Below are 19,617 nucleotides of genomic sequence, written 5' to 3'. Positions count from 1 at the left end.
CGAACTGAGAAAGCGATAAACATTGGTGACAATATGAGCTAAGATGTACGCAATACATAACATGCATTGCCCAAGTCAGAGCCTGACCACCCCATCAGGTTAGATGTCTCTTAAGACAGACATGGGCTGTTGGAGACGAATTCCACCTCAGATCTGAAAGCCTGTGAGGAATAATCCTTCTTGTATTAGGAGTCGACCATTTAATATTCTTGGGAATGTGTGGTGTTTCTGAACAAAATAATCTGTTCCTGTTTGTGTGTGTGTGTGTTGTTTAACGCCGCCTCCAGCTATATGAGACACGTGAAGATCCGGGGTAGAATAGGTCTTCAGCAACCCATGCTTGTAAAAGGCGACTATGCTTGTCGTAAGAGGCGACTGACTTGGTTGAAGCATGTCATCGATCCCAATTGCGTGGATCGATGCTCATGATATCAATCACTGGATTGATCATTGGATATAACTGCGGTCTGTAAATAATAGAATCGGGACCAGATAATCCAGTGACTGACACTATGAACATCGTTCCACGCAATTGGGATACGATGACGTGCATCAACCAAGTCAGCGAGCCTGACCACCCGATCACGTTAGTCGCCTCTTACTACAAGAATGGGTTGCTGAAGTCTTATTCTATCCCGGATCTTCACGGGTCCCTGCAAATGCTTGAAAAATATCATTTGTAGCCATGTTTCACCAAACAAACAAGTCGACTGGACGTAGATTATATGACAAATACTGCTACGGTCCTTAAAATGGCACATTCTTCTAGAGAAACAAATTGTATGTCTTGAAAATTATTTGTTTTCCTTTAACAATACTCCCCGCCCCCTCCCCATCCTGCAAATCAAATGTTCGTTCTCTTATTGAATAAAGGACCTTACTTGTCATAGTCAAGGATTGTGTTGAGTCTGTGGGCAATGGTCAGCACGGTGCAGTCCTTGAACTCGGTGCGGATCGTCTTCTGAATCAAATCATCTGTCTCCATATCCACAGCGGCTGTGGCCTCGTCCAGAATCAGGATCTTCGTCTTCCGCAACAGCGTCCGCGCCAGGCAGACCAACTGTCTCTGTCCAACACTGCAAACAACAGCAATGTTACTTAACATCAAAACAAATAAAGTAGACAGCAATGTTACTTAGCATCAAAACAAATAAAGTAGACAGCAATGTTACTTAGCATCAAAACAAATAAAGTAGACAGCAATGTTACTTAGCATCAAAACAAATAAAGTAGACAGCAATGTTACTTAGCATCAAAACAAATAAAGTAGACAGCAATGTTACTTAACATCAAAACAAATAAAGTAGACAGCAATGTTACTTAGCATCAAAACAAATAAAGTAGACAGCAATGTTACTTAGCATCAAAACAAATAAAGTAGACAGCAATGTTACTTAGCATCAAAACAAATAAAGTAGACAGCAATGTTACTTAGCATCAAAACAAATAAAGTAGACAGCAATGTTACTTAGCATCAAAACAAATAAAGTAGACAGCAATGTTACTTAGCCTCAAAACAAATAAAGTAGACAGCAATGTTACTTAGCATCAAAACAAATAAAGTAGACAGCAATGTTACTTAGCCTCAAAACAAATAAAGTAGACAGCAATGTTACTTAGCATCACAACAAATAAAGTAGACAAAAAGCAGCATGAAGGACAGAGGGGTTTGAACTCGTGATTCAAACTGAAGCATTGAGATTTACACTAAGTGGTGACCAAATTAAGTTATTTCCCTTAGATGTATTGAATGCCACCTCCACCGTGCTGTGAAGCAATCATTAAATATAATATTAATTGTATAAATAAATTCATATTTGCCAGACTGCTCTATGTTGGATTGATCAGACAAATGAAGAGACAGCTCCAAGAGGTGTGAGTGAGTGAGTATGGTTTTACGCCGCTTTTAGCAATATTCCAGCAATATCACGGCGGGGGACACCAGAAATGGGCTTCACACATTGTACCCATGTCGGGAATTGAACCCGGGTCTTCGGCGTGACGAGCGAACGCTTCAACCACTAGGCTACCCGACCGCCCCAGCTCCAAGAGGCTTAAACATTGAAGCTTTCACATACTAAATACCAACTGACCAAACGCATACTGTCTGGCCCCTACGAACACTTGGAAAGGAAAGAGCTGCACAAGTGAATCAATTTAAATGTTCCTGCAGATATACAAAACATCTTTCACTCTGAACAGAATGACATTTACTTTTCCCTTCTCAACCGACCGACCCAAGCAACGTTTTTGCCAAATAAGATGTTTTTTATTTATATTATATCAACCTGCTAGGTCATGTAATCACAGGTGACTTCCCTATTGGTGACAATTACAACCTGGAGCAAAATATCGTGAGCAACCTCCTACCTATTGGGATCACATCTTTAAAATCAATATGGATGATGTGAAAGCATATGCGAAAAAATGGGCCAAAAGAAAAGAGGAACCTGTTGAATGTCTTTCAGAGTGGGTTAAGTCAGTGCGTGATGTTGTCATTGGTAGAATGCGCAAACTTAGGAGGAAACGGAATTGGAATAAACCCATTCTGTCCCAGCCAGCTGTCATAAAAAATCTGGCTGCCCTCATGAAAGTTTGTAGTTGGTCCCACTGACAAGGCGTCAAATAACATAACCATTCTATGTAAGCATCACTACATTAATTGTTTTAACTGAGAACGAACACTGCCAAAACCACGCATCAGTTCCATCAACTTTAGACTTGACTCTAAAATCTGAAGACATGTTCATTCCTCTTTTGCACTGGATTCCAAAGCTCCATAACAATATTGTTGGTCCAGCAAATGTACCACCAAATCCCTGTCTCAAGGACAAGCCATAATCCTAGGAAGGACTTTCTTTATATTCACAGAAAGTATCAGAGACAGTGGAATTAATACCACGTGGATTCTCAAAACTCAAAGGATTTGCTTGACAGCAATATCAGAAAAGAAGCAAGTTCCATTCTGGCAAACACATTTTCTTTGTACACCACTAACCCATACGTAAAGGAAAACTTCATTCCTTGATCCATGGGGTATTCGTTACAAAACGTGGCAGACAGAAATACGTAACTATATTCAGAGGTTCATGACAACTTGTCAAAAATGAAAGCAAATGCCATCTGAAGTTTACTGAGAAAACAATATCTGAAATGGTGGACTTCCAAATTGATAACATCTATGTAAAATTTGGGGGTAAATTTAGGCATCCCCAGAGATACTAATTGTGCTCCCCTTCTTGCGGATCCTTTATGCATATGAATCGGAATTTCTGCTCGGATTGGCAAAGTCAAAATAAGGTAATTTGGCCAAGAAGTTTAACTTAGGCTCCAGTATCTCGATGATCTGATATCGTTCAATAACCACCAAATAGCCAATTCCCTTCCACATATTTACCCACCTACACTAGATATTATAAAGGAGACCAGTGAGAATTCCTCATCTGTTTCATATTTAGATCAATGCATAAAGATTCAGAGTGACAAATGACTGGGGACTTGAACTTTCCAACAGTCAACTTTCCCTTCATGTCCAAAAATATTCCAGCTGCTCCAGCCTTTGTTGTTTACATTTCATAACTGCTGAGATACACTCGAGCCTGCTCTTTCTTCCAAGATTTCAAAGAGCATCATCCAACTCTTGCTCAGAAGTTGTTTGATCAAGTTTACAATATTCAAGGCCTCAGCAAAGCTTTCAAAACGTTTTATGGTTGACATGTTGAGGACATTTGCAAATTTGACGCATCACTGACAAAAGGTCCGATGCAATTTCCTATTTAAATCAGATGGAAAATTGACTGCCTTTGCATGTGTTTGTGATACGCTCACCTTTTCGCGAACACCTGGTATCATCACTATTTTATAGCGACTCAAAAACACCTGCTCATGATAACCAGTAGTCAGAATCGTACAATCTGCTTTTAGCAGTGATTTCTACTGAATATGGAAGGTTTTTGTCGCTTTGATTTATAAGATATTTGGTTCCTTACTTATTCTATTTGTTACCAAAGAAAATATTTCCCGCTTACAGAAAACAAGTAAAAGTTAATTAGATCAGATAGTGACAGTTATGACGAGCAGCTACAACGATTACCTGTTGTCTGGGTCCCAAAGGTATGTTTTTGAATGATCCCTGCCTATGTGGGACAAGAAGCCGTGTTCTGCATGCAGAAGGATTCTAACCTGGGTCTCCATGTAATGGCATCAGACTGAGCCTGTCTGTGTGGGAGACATCTTACAACAAGAAGCCGGGTTCTGGCGAAGTATTCTAACCTGGGTCTCCTGTCTATGAGGGAACATCACTACCACATCTTACAGCAAGCAGTTGACTGTTGGGGAGCTATTCTAACCTGGGTCCCCAGGGTACGGCATCAGACTGAGCCTGTCTGTGTGGGAGACATCTTTACCTGAGATTCTGTCCACCCTCGCCACACTCATACTCCAGCTGTACGGGGAGTTCCTTCACAAACTTCTTGAGATGAGCGTGCTCCAGTGCCTTCCAGATCTGAGAGTCACTGTACTTGTCGAACGGATCAAGGTTCATCCTCATCGTTCCAGAAAACAGAACTGGGTCCTGGAATGATATTATTAGAGATTAACCAGCGAGCAGGTTATCGCTCCGGGGTGAAGGAATGTCGGAAGTACCGACTCCAGTGGAAGGTTCCTGCCGATGTGGGTGGAAAGACAGAACTGATGCAGGTCTTACGTGTTACGTATTTTGCCGAAGCCAACGTATGGTGCTGACAAACCTAGAAACAGTGAGGGAAACCGGGATTCGAACCCATGACCGTAGGTTTCTGGCACGCCAAAGGGATGCACCTCTGCACGGCGAATTGCGGCACCTTACAAAGGTATGGTGCCAATAAAACGATTTTAATTGGGTAGAATCATTGTTTTAAACCTGTCATATAACGAGGCTATTGCCTCCATCGACACATACTGTACATTCTGATGTAGGTGTTTACACCAGTGTCTGTGTGCTCACTGACAGCATATCCCTAAAACCAATTGTCATCAAATCCTGGCATTGCTACGGGAGGTAACTCTCCAAACATTGTGTACCTGAGGCAGGATGGTCAGCTTGGACCGGAGATCATGGAGACCAATATTTCCCGCTGTAGTTCCGTCAATGATGATGCTGCCACTTGCCGCCTCGATCAGACGGAACAACGCCACCGTCATGGACGACTTGCCAGCTCCCGTTCTTCCTACAATCCCAACCTGTGACAGAAAGTTCACACACTGTACTGAACTGGCTGAATTTAAAAACAAAAAATATAAAGTTTGTTTTGTGTCTTTGTTATATAACACCGCACTCCGCAATATTCAAGCTACATGACGACGCCCTGTAAATAACCAAATCTGGACCAGGATATCCAGTGATTGATATTATGAGTATCCATCTAGGCATTTCGGATACGATGACATGCATCAACTAAGTTGACAGGGCAGCTGACTACCTGATCCCGATAGTCGCCTCTTATGACAAGCATTAGTTGCTGAAGACAAATTCTAACCCGCATCTTCGCGGGGCAACCGGACCTTTCAAAGTCTGTCACACAATCAGAAGCATCCATTCAAACATTTGGCAGATACACATCCCGTTGACTTCAGTCTTACCTTTTCAGATTCATTAATCTCGCAAGAGATGCCCTTGAGCACAAGGTCAAGGCCGGGTCGATATCGCGTGGCATAGTTCACAAAGTTGACCTTGCCATTCTGTGGCCAGGATGGAGGGGGGCGATGGTGGTCCAGAATCCACTCCGCCTGAGAAACAGCAGGAAAGATAACTACACATGGCTCTCTGCATCAACTGACATATATAGCTAATTTTTATCTTGTATTGTTACGTATGGTTTTATATTTTTATGGTTATCTACCAGTTTTAATTAAATTTGTGGTAAATCTATTTATTTTACTGTCCTTCGACGACAGTTTTTTTATATACTATCCACATATATCTAATTTGAATATTGTACTTCTTCTCGTCATATTCTTCTCTTTCTTCCCTGGGGAAATATCAAGAGAAATATCTGGTAAATATCAAGAGAAATATCCGCCCACCTCTGTCGGGGTCTCCGAGTACTCCTTGAGACGCTCCACGGACACGACGTTGGTCTCCACTTCAGAGGTCATGCGCACCATCCAGTTGAGAGAAGCTGTCACCTGGCGAGCACACAAAAGGTCAACACCCTAACAGAGGCCCCTGAGGTCAATTTGGTCACCTTCAAACAGTTGTATTTCTCTAAGGACCCCTTATAGGTATGTCGGATTTGGTATCAAACGTCTTAGAATTTCAAGAGCTTTCCAACGAGCCATCATGCACTAAAATCGCTTAATATTTAAGGAAAAATGTGTTTTTCACCTCTTCGGCAAAAGGACTTCAAAGTCAGCAAATGGAAAATACATTGTTCTACCAGATGCATCAAACAAAAACCAGCTGAACATTTAATTCTTTATAAACGAAATCTTCAAGGCATCTGTGAACTTAAAATGTTGATGCATGTGATTAACTTGTTTATGCACATAAATGCCTGGAACTGTTTATTTTAGTAACGAAAATATAAAAAATAGAATGTGTACACCCACTCATTTTTTTAAAAAGCTCTTCCACACAACTTTTTTATAACATGTAGCTTCCATTCTGTAGGGGGCACGGGTGGCCTTGTCGTCTAAGGCGCCGCCATCCGCTGTGCAAAGTTGCGTCCCTTGGGCACACCAGAAACCTATGATGGTGGGTTCAAATCCCGGTTCGCCCCGATTATGTTTCTAGGTTTGTCAGCACCATACCCCTGCTCGTGGGTTTCACCAAAGTGGTAAACGTCTGAGACCTGCATCACTTGAGGCTTTCCTCCCACACTAAGCTGAAACGCCATGATATGACTGGAATACTGTTAAAAGCGGCGTTAAACCCAACCCAACTCAACTCAACAACTCCAATATGTACAGAAGCTGTACCTGTAGGGCATAGGAGACAGACAGCCCGACAAGACCTCCCTCAATGTCCTCCGTGATCACCGCAAACATGGCCGCCGCCAGCACAATAATGTTGCCGAGGAACTCCAGTCTAAATCCCAGCCACCTGGAGATACGGTCAGGGAGATACGTCAGTCACTAGCACAATCAACCCCTTCGACACATTTCTACTTTAATTTCCTGTTGTGTGAACAGATGTGAAAATGTCACTTGAGATGCATCCCAAGGTTCATTGATCATCAGTGGTAAGGGAGACAACATATAAACTATTCATTCACTACCATAATCAAGGCCACAGTCACATTTCTTCATAAACGTCCACTTTTATTTCCTATTTCCAGAAGGGGCAAGAGATCTGAAAATATCACTTGAGATGCATCCCATGGCTAAATGGAGATCAGTTGTAAGGGGAACAACATTTAGAAATAAACCCGCATCACTCTACACGACATAGCACTGGGTGATGAAGGGATGTGGGGTAGGTAGCCTTGTGGTTAAAGTGTTCCTCGTCGTGCTGAAGTCGTATGCAGCAGGAGAACACATATCCCACGTGCATCATGTAAGGGCAACTCACACTGAATAAATAAAGTCGGGATATGATGTTAAGTCAGAGAAATAAAGTCGTGATATAGTCAGAATAAATAAAGCCGAGATATGATGTTAAGTCAGAGAAATAAAGTCGGGGTATAGTCAGAATAAATAAAGCCGGGATATGATGTTAAGTCAGAGAAATAAAGTCGGGATATAGTCAGAATAAATAAAGCCGGGATATGATGTTAAGTCAGAATAAATAAAGTCGGGATATGATGTTAAGTCATAATAAATAAAGCCGGGATATGTTGTTAAGTCAGAATAAATAAAGTTTGTATATGTTGTTAAGTCGGAATAAATATAGTCGGTATATGTTGTTGAAGTCAGAATAAATAAAGTCGAGATATGATGTTAAGTCAGAATAAATAAAACCATGATATGATGTTAAGTCAGAATAAATAATGCCGGGATATGATGTTAAATCAGAGAAATAAAACAAGGATATGATGTTAAGTCAGAATAAATAAAGTCGGGATATGATGTTAAGTCAGAATAAATAAAGTCGGGATATGATGTTAAGTCAGAATAAATAAAGTCAGTATATGTTGTTAAGTCAGAATAAATAAAGTCGGTATATGATGTGAAGTCAGAATTAATAAAGTCGCGATATGATGCTTAAGTCAGATAAAGACATTGTATCTGTCCATTCCTGACCTGTACATACATTCATGTATGTTCATGTATGGATGTGTCATTTTATTACTGCAGGCAAGTGGCACAGTTTTCGAATCTCATGATTTACAGTAAGCATATATTATTGCAGCTGTTTAATAATCATTTACAGTCTACATCTATCACTGAAGCTGTTAAATAACAATGATTTATAGTATAAATATATCATTAAAGCCGTTTTATAAACATGATTTACAGTATAAAGCTATCATTGAAGCTGTTCAACAACCACGGTTTACAGTCTACATCTAACATTGAAGCTGTTCAATAACAATGATTTAAAGTCTACATCTATCATTGAAGCTGTTCAATAACAATGATTTAAAGTCTACATCTATCATTGAAGCTGTTCAATAACAATGATTTAAAGTCTACATCTATCATTGAAGCTGTTCAATAACAATGATTTAAAGTCTACATCTATCATTGAAGCTGTTCAACAACAATGATTTAAAGTCTACATCTATCATTGAAGCTGTTCAATAACAATGATTTAAAGTCTACATCTATCATTGAAGCTGTTCAACAACAATGATTTAAAGTCTACATCTATCATTGAAGCTGTTCAATAACAATGATTTAAAGTCTACATCTATCATTGAAGCTGTTCAATAACAATGATTTAAAGTCTACATCTATCATTGAAGCTGTTCAACAACAATGATTTAAAGTCTACATCTATCATTGAAGCTGTTCAATAACAATGATTTAAAGTCTACATCTATCATTGAAGCTGTTCAACAACAATGATTTAAAGTCTACTTCTATCATTGAAGCTGTTCAATAACAATGTTTTACAGTCTACATCTATCATTGAAGCTGTTAAACAACAATGATTTAAAGTCTACATCTATCATTGAAGCTGTTCAATAACAATGATTTACAGTCTACATCTATCATTGAAGCTGTTCAACAACAATGGTTTACAGTCTACATCTATCATTGAAGCTGTTCAATAACCATAGTTTACAGTCTACATCTATCATTGAAGCTGTTCAACAACCATGGTTCAAAGTCTACATCTATCATTGAAGCTGTTCAATAACCATGGTTTAAAGTCTACATCTATCATTGAAGCTGTTCAACAACCATGGTTTGCAGCATAATATCTATCATTGAAGCTGTTCAACAACCATGGTTTACAGTCTACATCTATCATTGAAGCTGTTCAATAACAATGATTTAAAGTCTACATCTATCATTGAAGCTGTTCAACAACCATGGTTTGCAGCATAATATCTATCATTGAAGCTGTTCAACAACCATGGTTTACAGTCTACATCTAACATTGAAGCTGTTCAATAACCATAGTTTACAGTCACATCTATCATTGAAGCTGTTCAACAACCATGGTTTACAGTCTACATCTATCATTGAAGCTGTTCAATAACAATGATTTAAAGTCTACATCTATCATTGAAGCTGTTCAACAACCATGGTTTGCAGCATAATATCTATCATTGAAGCTGTTCAATAACCACGATTCACAGTCTACATCTATCATTGAAGCTGTTCAACAACCACGATTTACAGTCTACATCTATCATTGAAGCTGTTCAATAACCACGATTTACAGTCTACATCTATCATTGAAGCTGTTCAACAACCATGGTTTGCAGCATAATATCTATCATTGAAGCTGTTCAATAACCACGATTTACAGTCTACATCTATCATTGAAGCTGTTCAATAACCATGATTGACAGTCTACATCTACCATTGAAGCTGTTCAATAACCATGATTTACAGTCTACATCTAACATTGAAGCTGTTCAATAACCATGATTTAAAGTCTACATCTATCATTGAAGCTGTTCACCAACCATGGTTTGCAGCATAATATCTATCATTGAAGCTGTTCAATAACCACGATTTACAGTCTACATCTATCATTGAAGCTGTTCAATAACCATGATTGACAGTCTACATCTACCATTGAAGCTGTTCAATAACCATGATTTACAGTCTACATCTAACATTGAAGCTGTTCAATAACCATGATTTACAGTCTACATCTATCATTGAAGCTGTTCACCAACCATGGTTTGCAGTATATAGCTACCACTGAAGCTGTTGAATGATTTTACAGTATCAAACAGTCAGTGAAGCTGCACCATATCCTACCTGTTGGATGCAATGCCGGCAAAGTAGAAGACCAGATTCCTATCAACTCTTTCCTGGGAGACGGTGTAGAATCTGTCCGTGGCTCCGTACGCCCGGATCGAGGATGCGCCTGTGATAGTCTCGCTGAAGTGGGTGTAGATTGGTGATCGGGTGGTGGACTCGATACGCTTCAGCTGACGTGAGGTCGGGATGTAAAATCTCTGATGGTGAAAATACATGTGTAAATACACGAGTGAAGATGGGACGTTACAACATCCTTTTTGTCAGGTACCCAGAAACTTATGCTGGTCGTATATACGAGTGAGTGAGTGAGTATGGTTCAACGCCGCTTTTAGCAATATTCCAGCAATATCACGGCGGGGGACACCAGAGATGGGCTTCACACATTGTACCCATGTCGGGAATCGAACCCAGGTCTTCGGCGTGATGAGCGAACGCTTTAACCACTAGGCTACCCGACCGCCCCTCGTTAATTCGAAGCGATTAATAGATTGGGTGCTGACACTCTGCGACTTGGCTGATAGCATGTCCTAGTACCCTGACACCGTGGATTTCGACACCATCATAATATCAGTCACTGGATTGTCTAGTCCAGATTCGATTTTTTACAGATCACAGTCACATAGCTGGAATATTGCGAAGTGCGGCATTAAACAATAAAAAAACACAAAACACACCAAAAAAATTATTCCTTACAACAATTATCCTATAGTGTTCCGTTTTATTCCTACTATGAAAACGAACTCGTGAAGATCCGGGGTAGAATAGGTCTTCAGCAACTCATGCTTGTCGTAAAAGGCAATTATGCTTGTCGTAAGAGGCGACTGATTGGATCGGGTGGTCAGGCTCGGACTGGTTGATGCATGTCATCGATCCCAATTGCGTGGATCGATGTTCATGATATTTATCACTTGGATTGTCTGGTCCAGACTCGATTATTTACAGACCGCCGTCATACAGCTGGCGTTAAACAACAAAGAAAGAAAGAAAGTCGAAGGGTTGTAAACACAAAACTCCACTTCGTCAATCAGCAATCAAGCCTCCCTGATGTTACTGGATATTGCACATGTTAGGGATCAGGAAATATCAACGTTTATGCCATGTATTAGGACAACAAACAAACAAACAAACAAACAAACAAACAAACAAACAAACTAACCAACCAACCAACCATTATTTAAACATAACCTGTTTATGGCCATCTCATGTTTGGGAAAACACATGAGAATTTTACGTTTGGTTTCAATTACATTCCCAGCATATAAACCTAGGGTGAATTTTATGTGATATTAAATGCCAGTAATATGGAACACTAATGCCAATTTTATAGTGCTAGCCCACTAAGATACGATGCTGCATTTAAAAATATGGATACCCCACTCAGACACATAACACTGAACCCGAGCCGACCAGTGCTTGGTTTAAGTCTTTGAATAGCATTTAGAAGTGATACACATGAGAGATAGGGAGAATTTATGCATGTCAACTACTTTATTATGAGGAATATGACGTTTCGGAGTATATACTTACTCATTCATCAGGTGAATGAAGGACTAAGCATATACTCCGAAACGTGTTCCTTCTCATACAGAAGCTGCCATCCATAAATTGTCAGTCTTAATCCCCTTAATGCCGAGCACCAGGCAGGGTAACAACAAGTACAATATTTTGATATTTTGATGTGTTTTGGTATGACTCGGCCGGGATCGAACCACCCACCTTTCATTCTCCTGACAAAGGCCGTCCTCAACTGAGGCACCTACTACACCTGTAGTGGTAGGACTCGCCTGGTATCGAACCACCCACCTTTCCCCCTCCTGACAAAGGCCATCCTCAACTGAGGCACCTACTACACCTGTAGTGGTAGGACTCGGCCGGGATCGAACCCCCCACCTTTCACCCTCCTGACAAAGGCCGTCCTCAACTGAGCCACCTACTACACCTGTATAAAGTTGCCTACCTGCACCAGCCAGTAGAGGAAGCCGAGTGGGATGATGACAACAAGGAAGATGGGGGTGCTGTAGCTGATGACGATGATGGTGCTGATGACGTTGAAGACCATGTTGATCCACTGGCGAAGCAGCGAAGGGAGGTTGTTGTCTACAGTCTCAACATCTCGAGAGAAGCGGTTTACGATTCGGCCAATGGGCGTTGTGTCAAAGAAGGACATAGGAGAGCGGAGGATGTTGGCGAGCATCTTGGCGTGAAGGTTGCCGGCGGCTCGCACCATCCTTGTTGATGCCAGCAGCGAGTAGCAGAGGACCCCAACCGCTGGAACACAGCAACCAATTCATTAAAACAATGCCTTCTAGTTCAGTTATATCAGAATGAGCAATTGTGTGACAGTTGCGCACATGCTTTCAAATACAAATGTGTCATACACATCTTTTCTCGACTCTACACTCCCAGTCTTCCATACCCTTTGAGGCACCTTCTGTAGACTACACTTCCAGTCCTTTATACTCTCTGAAGGACATCATGTAGACTCTACACCCACCCTGTGGTACTCCCAGTGCCCTGTACACTCTGAGGTACATCCTGTAGACTCTACACTCACCTTGTGCCACTCCCAGTACCCTGTACACTATGAGGTACATCATGTAGACTCTACGCTCACCTTGTGCCTCTCCCAGTACCCTGTACACTCTGAGGTACATCCTGTAGACTCTACACTCACCTTGTGCCACTCCCAGTCCCCTGTACACTCTGAGGTACATCCTGTAGACTGTACACCCGACGTGTGCCACTCCCAGTCCCCTGTACACTCTGAGGTACATCCTGTAGACTCTACACCCACCTTGTGCCACTCCCAGTCCCCTGTACACTCTGAGGTACATCCTGTAGACTCTACGCTCACCTTGTGCCACTCCCAGTACCCTGTACGCTCTGAGGTACATCCTGTAGACTCTACGCTCACCTTGTGCCACTCCCAGTCCCCTGTACACTCTGAGGTACATCCTGTAGACTCTACGCTCACCTTGTGCCACTCCCAGTCCCATGTACGCTCTGAGGTACATCCTGTAGACTCTACACCCACCCTGTGGTACTCCCAGTCCCCTGTACACTCTGAGGTACATTCTATAGACTCTACGCTCACCTTGTGCCACTCCCAGTCCCCTGTACGCTCTGAGGTACATCCTGTAGACTCTACACTCACCTTGTGCCACTCCCAGTTCCCTGTACACTCTGAGGTACATCCTGTAGACTCTACACTCACCTTGTGCCACTCCCAGTCCCCTGTACGCTCTGAGGTACATCCTGTAGACTCTACACTCACCTTGTGCCACTCCCAGTCCCCTGTACACTCTGAGGTACATCCTGTAGGCTCTACACTCAACTTGTGCCACTCCCAGTCCCCTGTACGCTCTGAGGTACATCCTGTAGACTCTACACCCACCTTGTGCCACTCCCAGTCCCCTGTACACTCTGAGGTACATCCTGTAGACTCTACACTCACCTTGTGCCGCTCCCAGTCCCCTGTACACTCTGAGGTACATCCTGTAGACTCTACCCTCACCTTGTGCCACTCCCAGTCCCCTGTACGCTCTGAGGTACATCCTGTAGACTCTACACCCACCTTGTGCCACTCCCAGTCCCCTGTACACTCTGAGGTACATCCTGTAGACTCTACACTCACCTTGTGCCGCTCCCAGTCCCCTGTACACTCTGAGGTACATCCTGTAGACTCTACCCTCACCTTGTGCCACTCCCAGTACCCTGTACACTCTGAGGTACATCCTGTAGACTCTACACTCACCTTGTGCCACTCCCAGTCCCCTGTACACTCTGAGGTACATCCTGTAGACTCTACACCCACCTTGTGCCACTCCTAGTCCTCCGTACACGCCAAGGTACAGGGCGTTGCGGTTCTGGTAGTCGGGTGTGTTTGCCAGTGTCTGATTCCCTAGGAGCGGGTCATCAGTCCATTGACTCAGCCACACACTGGAGTATGCGTTAGCAAACTGGTAGATACCATAGATGACGAAGATCATGAACGTTGTGAAGTAGCCGATAGCTCGAGCATAGTCTATGTAGACCGAGGCCTTCACCTGTAAAAGATCAGGGTACTTAGAGGACGAAGACCATGATTGTTGTGAAGTGAGTGAGTGAGTGAATGAGTGAGTGGGTTGGGTTTAACGCCGCTTTTAACAGTATTCCAGTTATATCGCGGCGTGTCAGCTTTATGTGGGAGGAAAGCCCGAAGTGATGCAGGTCTCAGACGTTTACCACTTCGGTGAAACCCACGAGCACGGGTATGGTGCTGACAAACCTAGAAACATAATAGGGGCGAACCAGGATTCGAACCCACAATCATAGGTTTCTGGCGTGCGCAAGGGGCGCAACTCTGCACAGTGAATTACGTTTCTAGGTTTGTCAGAACCATACCCGTGCCCGTGGGTTTCACCGTAGTGGGAAAACTCTGCACAGCGAATCGCGGCGCCTTAGACAACTGGGCCACCCGTGCCCCCGATTGTTGTGACCGACACCGACAGCTCGAGCATAGTCTATGTAGACCGAGGCCTTCACCTGTAAAAGATCAGGATTCTTAGAGGACGAAGACCATGATTGTTGTGAAGACACCGACAGCTCGAGCATAGTCTATGTAGACCGAGGCCTTCACCTGTAAAAGATCAGGATTCTTAGAGGACGAAGACCATGATTGTTGTGAAGACACCGACAGCTTGAGCATAGTCTATGTAGACCGAGGCCTTCACCTGTAAAAGATCAGGATACTTAGAGGATGAAGACAATGATAGTTGTGGAGACACCGACAGCTCGAGCATAGTCTATGTAGACCGAGGCCTTCACCTGTAAAGGATCAGGATACTTAGAGGATGAAGACAATGATAGTTGTGGAGACACCGACAGCTCGAGCATAGTCTATGTAGACCGAGGCCTTCACCTGTAAAAGATCAGGATTCTTAGAGGACGAAGACCATGATTGTTGTGAAGACACCGACAGCTCGAGCATAGTCTATGTAGACCGAGGCCTTCACCTGTAAAAGATCAGGATACTTAGAGGATGAAGACAATGATAGTTGTGGAGACACTGACAGCTCGAGCATAGTCTTTGTAGACCGAGGCCTTCACCTGTAAAGGATCAGGACACTTAGAGGATGAAGACAATGATAGTTGTGGAGACACCGACAGCTCGAGCATAGTCTATGTAGACCGAGGCCTTCACCTGTAAAAGATCAGGATACTTAGAGGATGAAGACAATGATAGTTGTGGAGACACCGACAGCTCGAGCATAGTCTATGTAGACCGAGGCCTTCACCTGTAAAAGATCAGGATACTTAGAGGACGAAGACCATGATTGTTTTGAAGACACCGACAGCTCGAGCATAGTCTATGTAGACCGAGGCCTTCACCTGTAAGAGATCAGGTTCATTAGAGGACGAAGACCATGGTTGTTGTGAAGACACCGACAGCTCGAGCATAGTCTATGTAGACCGAGGCCTTCACCTGTAAAAGATCAGGATACTTAGAGGATGAAGACAATGATAGTTGTGGAGACACCGACAGCTCGAGCATAGTCTATGTAGACCGAGGCCTTCACCTGTAAAAGATCAGGATACTTAGAGGATGAAGACAATGATAGTTGTGGAGACACCGACAGCTCGAGCATAGTCTATGTAGACCGAGGCCTTCACCTGTAAAAGATCAGGATACTTAGAGGATGAAGACAATGATAGTTGTGGAGACACCAACAGCTCGAGCATAGTCTATGTAGACCGAGGCCTTCACCTGTAAAAGATCAGGATACTTAGAGGATGAAGACAATGATAGTTGTGGAGACACCAACAGCTCGAGCATAGTCTATGTAGACCGAGGCCTTCACCTGTAAAAGATCAGGATACTTAGAGGATGAAGACAATGATAGTTGTGGAGACACCGACAGCTCGAGCATAGTCTATGTAGACCGAGGCCTTCACCTGTAAAAGATCAGGATACTTAGAGGATGAAGACAATGATAGTTGTGGAGACACTGACAGCTCGAGCATAGTCTATGTAGACCGAGGCCTTCACCTGTAAAAGATCAGGATACTTAGAGGATGAAGACAATGATAGTTGTGGAGACACCGACAGCTCGAGCATAGTCTATGTAGACCGAGGCCTTCACCTGTAAAAGATCAGGATACTTAGAGGATGAAGACCATGATAGTTTTGAAGACACCGACAGCTCGAGCATAGTCTATGTAGACCGAGGCCTTCACCTGTAAAAGATCGGGATACTTAGAGGATGAAGACAATGATAGTTGTGGAGACACCGACAGCTCGAGCATAGTCTATGTAGACCGAGGCCTTCACCTGTAAAAGATCAGGATACTTAGAGGACGAAGACAATGATTGTTTTGAAGACACCGACAGCTCGAGCATAGTCTATGTAGACCGAGGCCTTCACCTGTAAAAGATCAGGATACGTAGAGGATGAAGACAATGATAGTTGTGGAGACACCGACAGCTCGAGCATAGTCTATGTAGACCGAGGCCTTCACCTGTAAAAGATCAGGATACTTAGAGGATGAAGACAATGATAGTTGTGGAGACACCAACAGCTCGAGCATAGTCTATGTAGACCGAGGCCTTCACCTGTAAAAGATCAGGATACTTAGAGGATGAAGACAATGATAGTTGTGGATACACCGACAGCTCGAGCAGAGTTTATGTAGACCGAGGCCTTCACCTGTAAAAGATCAGGATACTTAGAGGATGAAGACAATGATAGTTGTGGAGACACCGACAGCTCGAGCATAGTCTATGTAGACCGAGGCCTTCACCTGTAAAAGATCAGGATACTTACAGGACGAAGATCATGAAGAAACTGATAGCTTGCGTGAGTTTGTATTCATGTTGCTTTGAACAGTATTTCACTGATACCATGGCATGTCAGCTTGACGAAAGCTCAACGTGATGAAGGTCTACGAAACGTAGATACGGTTCTGACAAACAAAAAACCAAGGCTGAATCTTGAATCCTAACCCACAATAACAGGTATCCGGCATATCTTAGTGACACAACTCTGCACAAGAAATCACGTCACAGGAAATCACGACTTCCCCCAGCAGTGCCCATTACAGCTGGAGCCATGTTCATACTTTTTTATTTGTTGTGTAACGCAATACTCACGAGTCAGCCTTGTTCGCCCCGATAATGTACTCGTGGGTTTCACCGAAATGGTAAGCGTCTGAGACCTACATCACTTTCCTCCAACTCCTGTAAGGCCATACTCACGAGTCAGCCATATTCCTGCCTTATCACCACAGCCTGTACTTAACATAACCAGACAAAGTAGTAAAGATGAACTCTTCATAAAACAGAATGAAAATTGCAAATAAGTCTGACCTTGCCAGTTTCAGATTTTTCTTCCTCAATCAGTTTGTCTTTATTCTTCTCCTCCTTCTTCTCCAGAGCCCCTTCCTTCTCTGTGTCCTTCGACATGGACAATGTTCTGCTGAATCTACGACTCATCCTTCTGCAAAGAAAAATATAGTGTCTATATATTTTGTTGTATCTGTATTTTTAAAGCATAAAAAAGTTAATTTGTAAATTTTCTTTCAAAATCTTCATTATCATGCCATTTCCCTATTCGTAATTACATAGAACTATTACATGTTCATTTTACAAATACAGTAAAGTACGGTTATAACGAACTCAAGGTGACTACTAATTTTAGCTCGTTATAACCGTAGTTCGTTATAAGCATATATACACCATAACTACAGCAAATAGTCGGGACCCCCCAAAAAAGTTCGTTATATCCGTCAGTTCGTTATAAGCGTGTTCGTTATAACCGTAGTTTATTGTAACAGTATCAGGTTTTCCCATCTTATTATAATTTCTGGTAATGCAGGGTAAGTTAAATAAACTCACAAAACGAGTTTGAGACAAGCAGACGGTGGGTAAATGAATGAGGGTAAACATATTTGTATACTTGTTTTGCACGTGCAGGTCATGACGATGGAATTGTCTACCCTTCCGTGTACCAATAAGAAAACCAGACAAACCAGTGATTGATATAATGAACAGCAGATCATATTGTTGGGTTACAATGTGGTTATGTGGAAGGAAGTAATAGCGTGTGTATGTGTCTGCTTGTACTAGTCCGGACTGATGCCGATTTATAGTTCTAGCTCACTGAGATACCATGCCGTAGTTTAACATGAATACCCCACAGTATACTGACTCCGAGCCGACCAGTCCTTGTTTTAGCCCTTTAATTCCGAGCGCCAGGCAGGGTAACAAAAGGTACCATCTTGTGACGCCTTTGGTATGACGCGGCACGGGATCGAACCCTGGACCTTTCGCTCTACCTTTCGCTCTACCACCAGACCAATCGGCATTAGTCCGGACAAGCAGCCAAACACACATCAAAAATGCTGGGGGATACTCGGAAATAACTTTAAAATTCTGAAATTGTAAGAGATATTTATATTATTGGTTTCCAGTAATAGTTGTATGATAATAATGAACGAATTGGGAAAACATTGAATCCGGTGTGAAGTATGGGCAGTAGACTTCGTCAACGATTTTGAAGGACGACAGAAGTATGATGGTATAATTTCAAAGAGTTGGCATAAATAGTTGGTAATACCGCCAACATTCATTCACTCGACCATGCATACGGCGTGTGAGTATACGCCCACCTCGGAGATTGTGCTGCCCCCTGTTCGTCAGACATGACGGTTTCAGGTGTGATGGAGTCCACTCTCTGTCGGATCATCGACTTCATGGCTAGAACTGATAACAAACATATTTATCATAGCATCCAGCAACCAACAACCAACAACCAGCAACCAGCAACCAACAACCAGCAACCCACAACAAACAACCAACAACCAGCAACCAGCAATCAACAACCAGCAATCAACAATCAACAATCAACAATCAACAACCAGCAACCCACAACCAGCAACCAACAACCAACAACCAGCAACCCACAACAAACAACAAACAACCAACAACCAACAACCAGCAACCAACAACCAACAACCAGAAACCCACAACAAACAACCAACAACCAGCAACCAGCAACCAGCAACCAGCAACCAACAACCAGCAACCAACAACCAGCAACCCACAACAAACAACAAACAACCAGCAACCAGCAACCAACACCCAGCAACCAGCAACCAGCAACCAACAACCAGCAACCCACAACAAACAACAAACAACCAGTAACCAGCAACCAACAACCAGCAACCCACAACAAACAACCAACAACAAGCAACCAACAACCAACAACCAGCAAC

General features: G+C 42.7%; 1 protein-coding gene across 1 annotated transcript in view; it reads right to left on the bottom strand.

Moving 5' to 3' along the window:
• LOC139472725 (multidrug resistance-associated protein 1-like) overlaps positions 1 to 19,617 on the bottom strand; it is a 49,915-nt gene that overhangs the window by 3,025 nt on the left and 27,273 nt on the right. Inside the window, exons 15-25 of the mRNA XM_071255174.1 lie at positions 19,012 to 19,105; positions 17,711 to 17,840; positions 14,180 to 14,411; positions 12,323 to 12,633; positions 10,363 to 10,562; positions 6,958 to 7,081; positions 6,064 to 6,165; positions 5,620 to 5,766; positions 5,062 to 5,220; positions 4,407 to 4,573; positions 882 to 1,076 (exon numbers count right to left, since the gene is read on the bottom strand). Of these exons, the coding sequence (XP_071111275.1) occupies positions 882 to 1,076; positions 4,407 to 4,573; positions 5,062 to 5,220; positions 5,620 to 5,766; positions 6,064 to 6,165; positions 6,958 to 7,081; positions 10,363 to 10,562; positions 12,323 to 12,633; positions 14,180 to 14,411; positions 17,711 to 17,840; positions 19,012 to 19,105 (1,861 nt within the window). The remainder of the gene's footprint in view (positions 1 to 881; positions 1,077 to 4,406; positions 4,574 to 5,061; positions 5,221 to 5,619; positions 5,767 to 6,063; positions 6,166 to 6,957; positions 7,082 to 10,362; positions 10,563 to 12,322; positions 12,634 to 14,179; positions 14,412 to 17,710; positions 17,841 to 19,011; positions 19,106 to 19,617) is intronic.

The sequence above is a fragment of the Haliotis cracherodii genome, unplaced genomic scaffold, assembly GCF_022045235.1.
Source record: "Haliotis cracherodii isolate W230 unplaced genomic scaffold, xgHalCrac1.p SCAF_25, whole genome shotgun sequence".
Taxonomy (NCBI): Eukaryota; Metazoa; Mollusca; class Gastropoda; order Lepetellida; family Haliotidae; genus Haliotis; species Haliotis cracherodii.
This window is presented reverse-complemented; position numbering and strand designations above follow the sequence as displayed.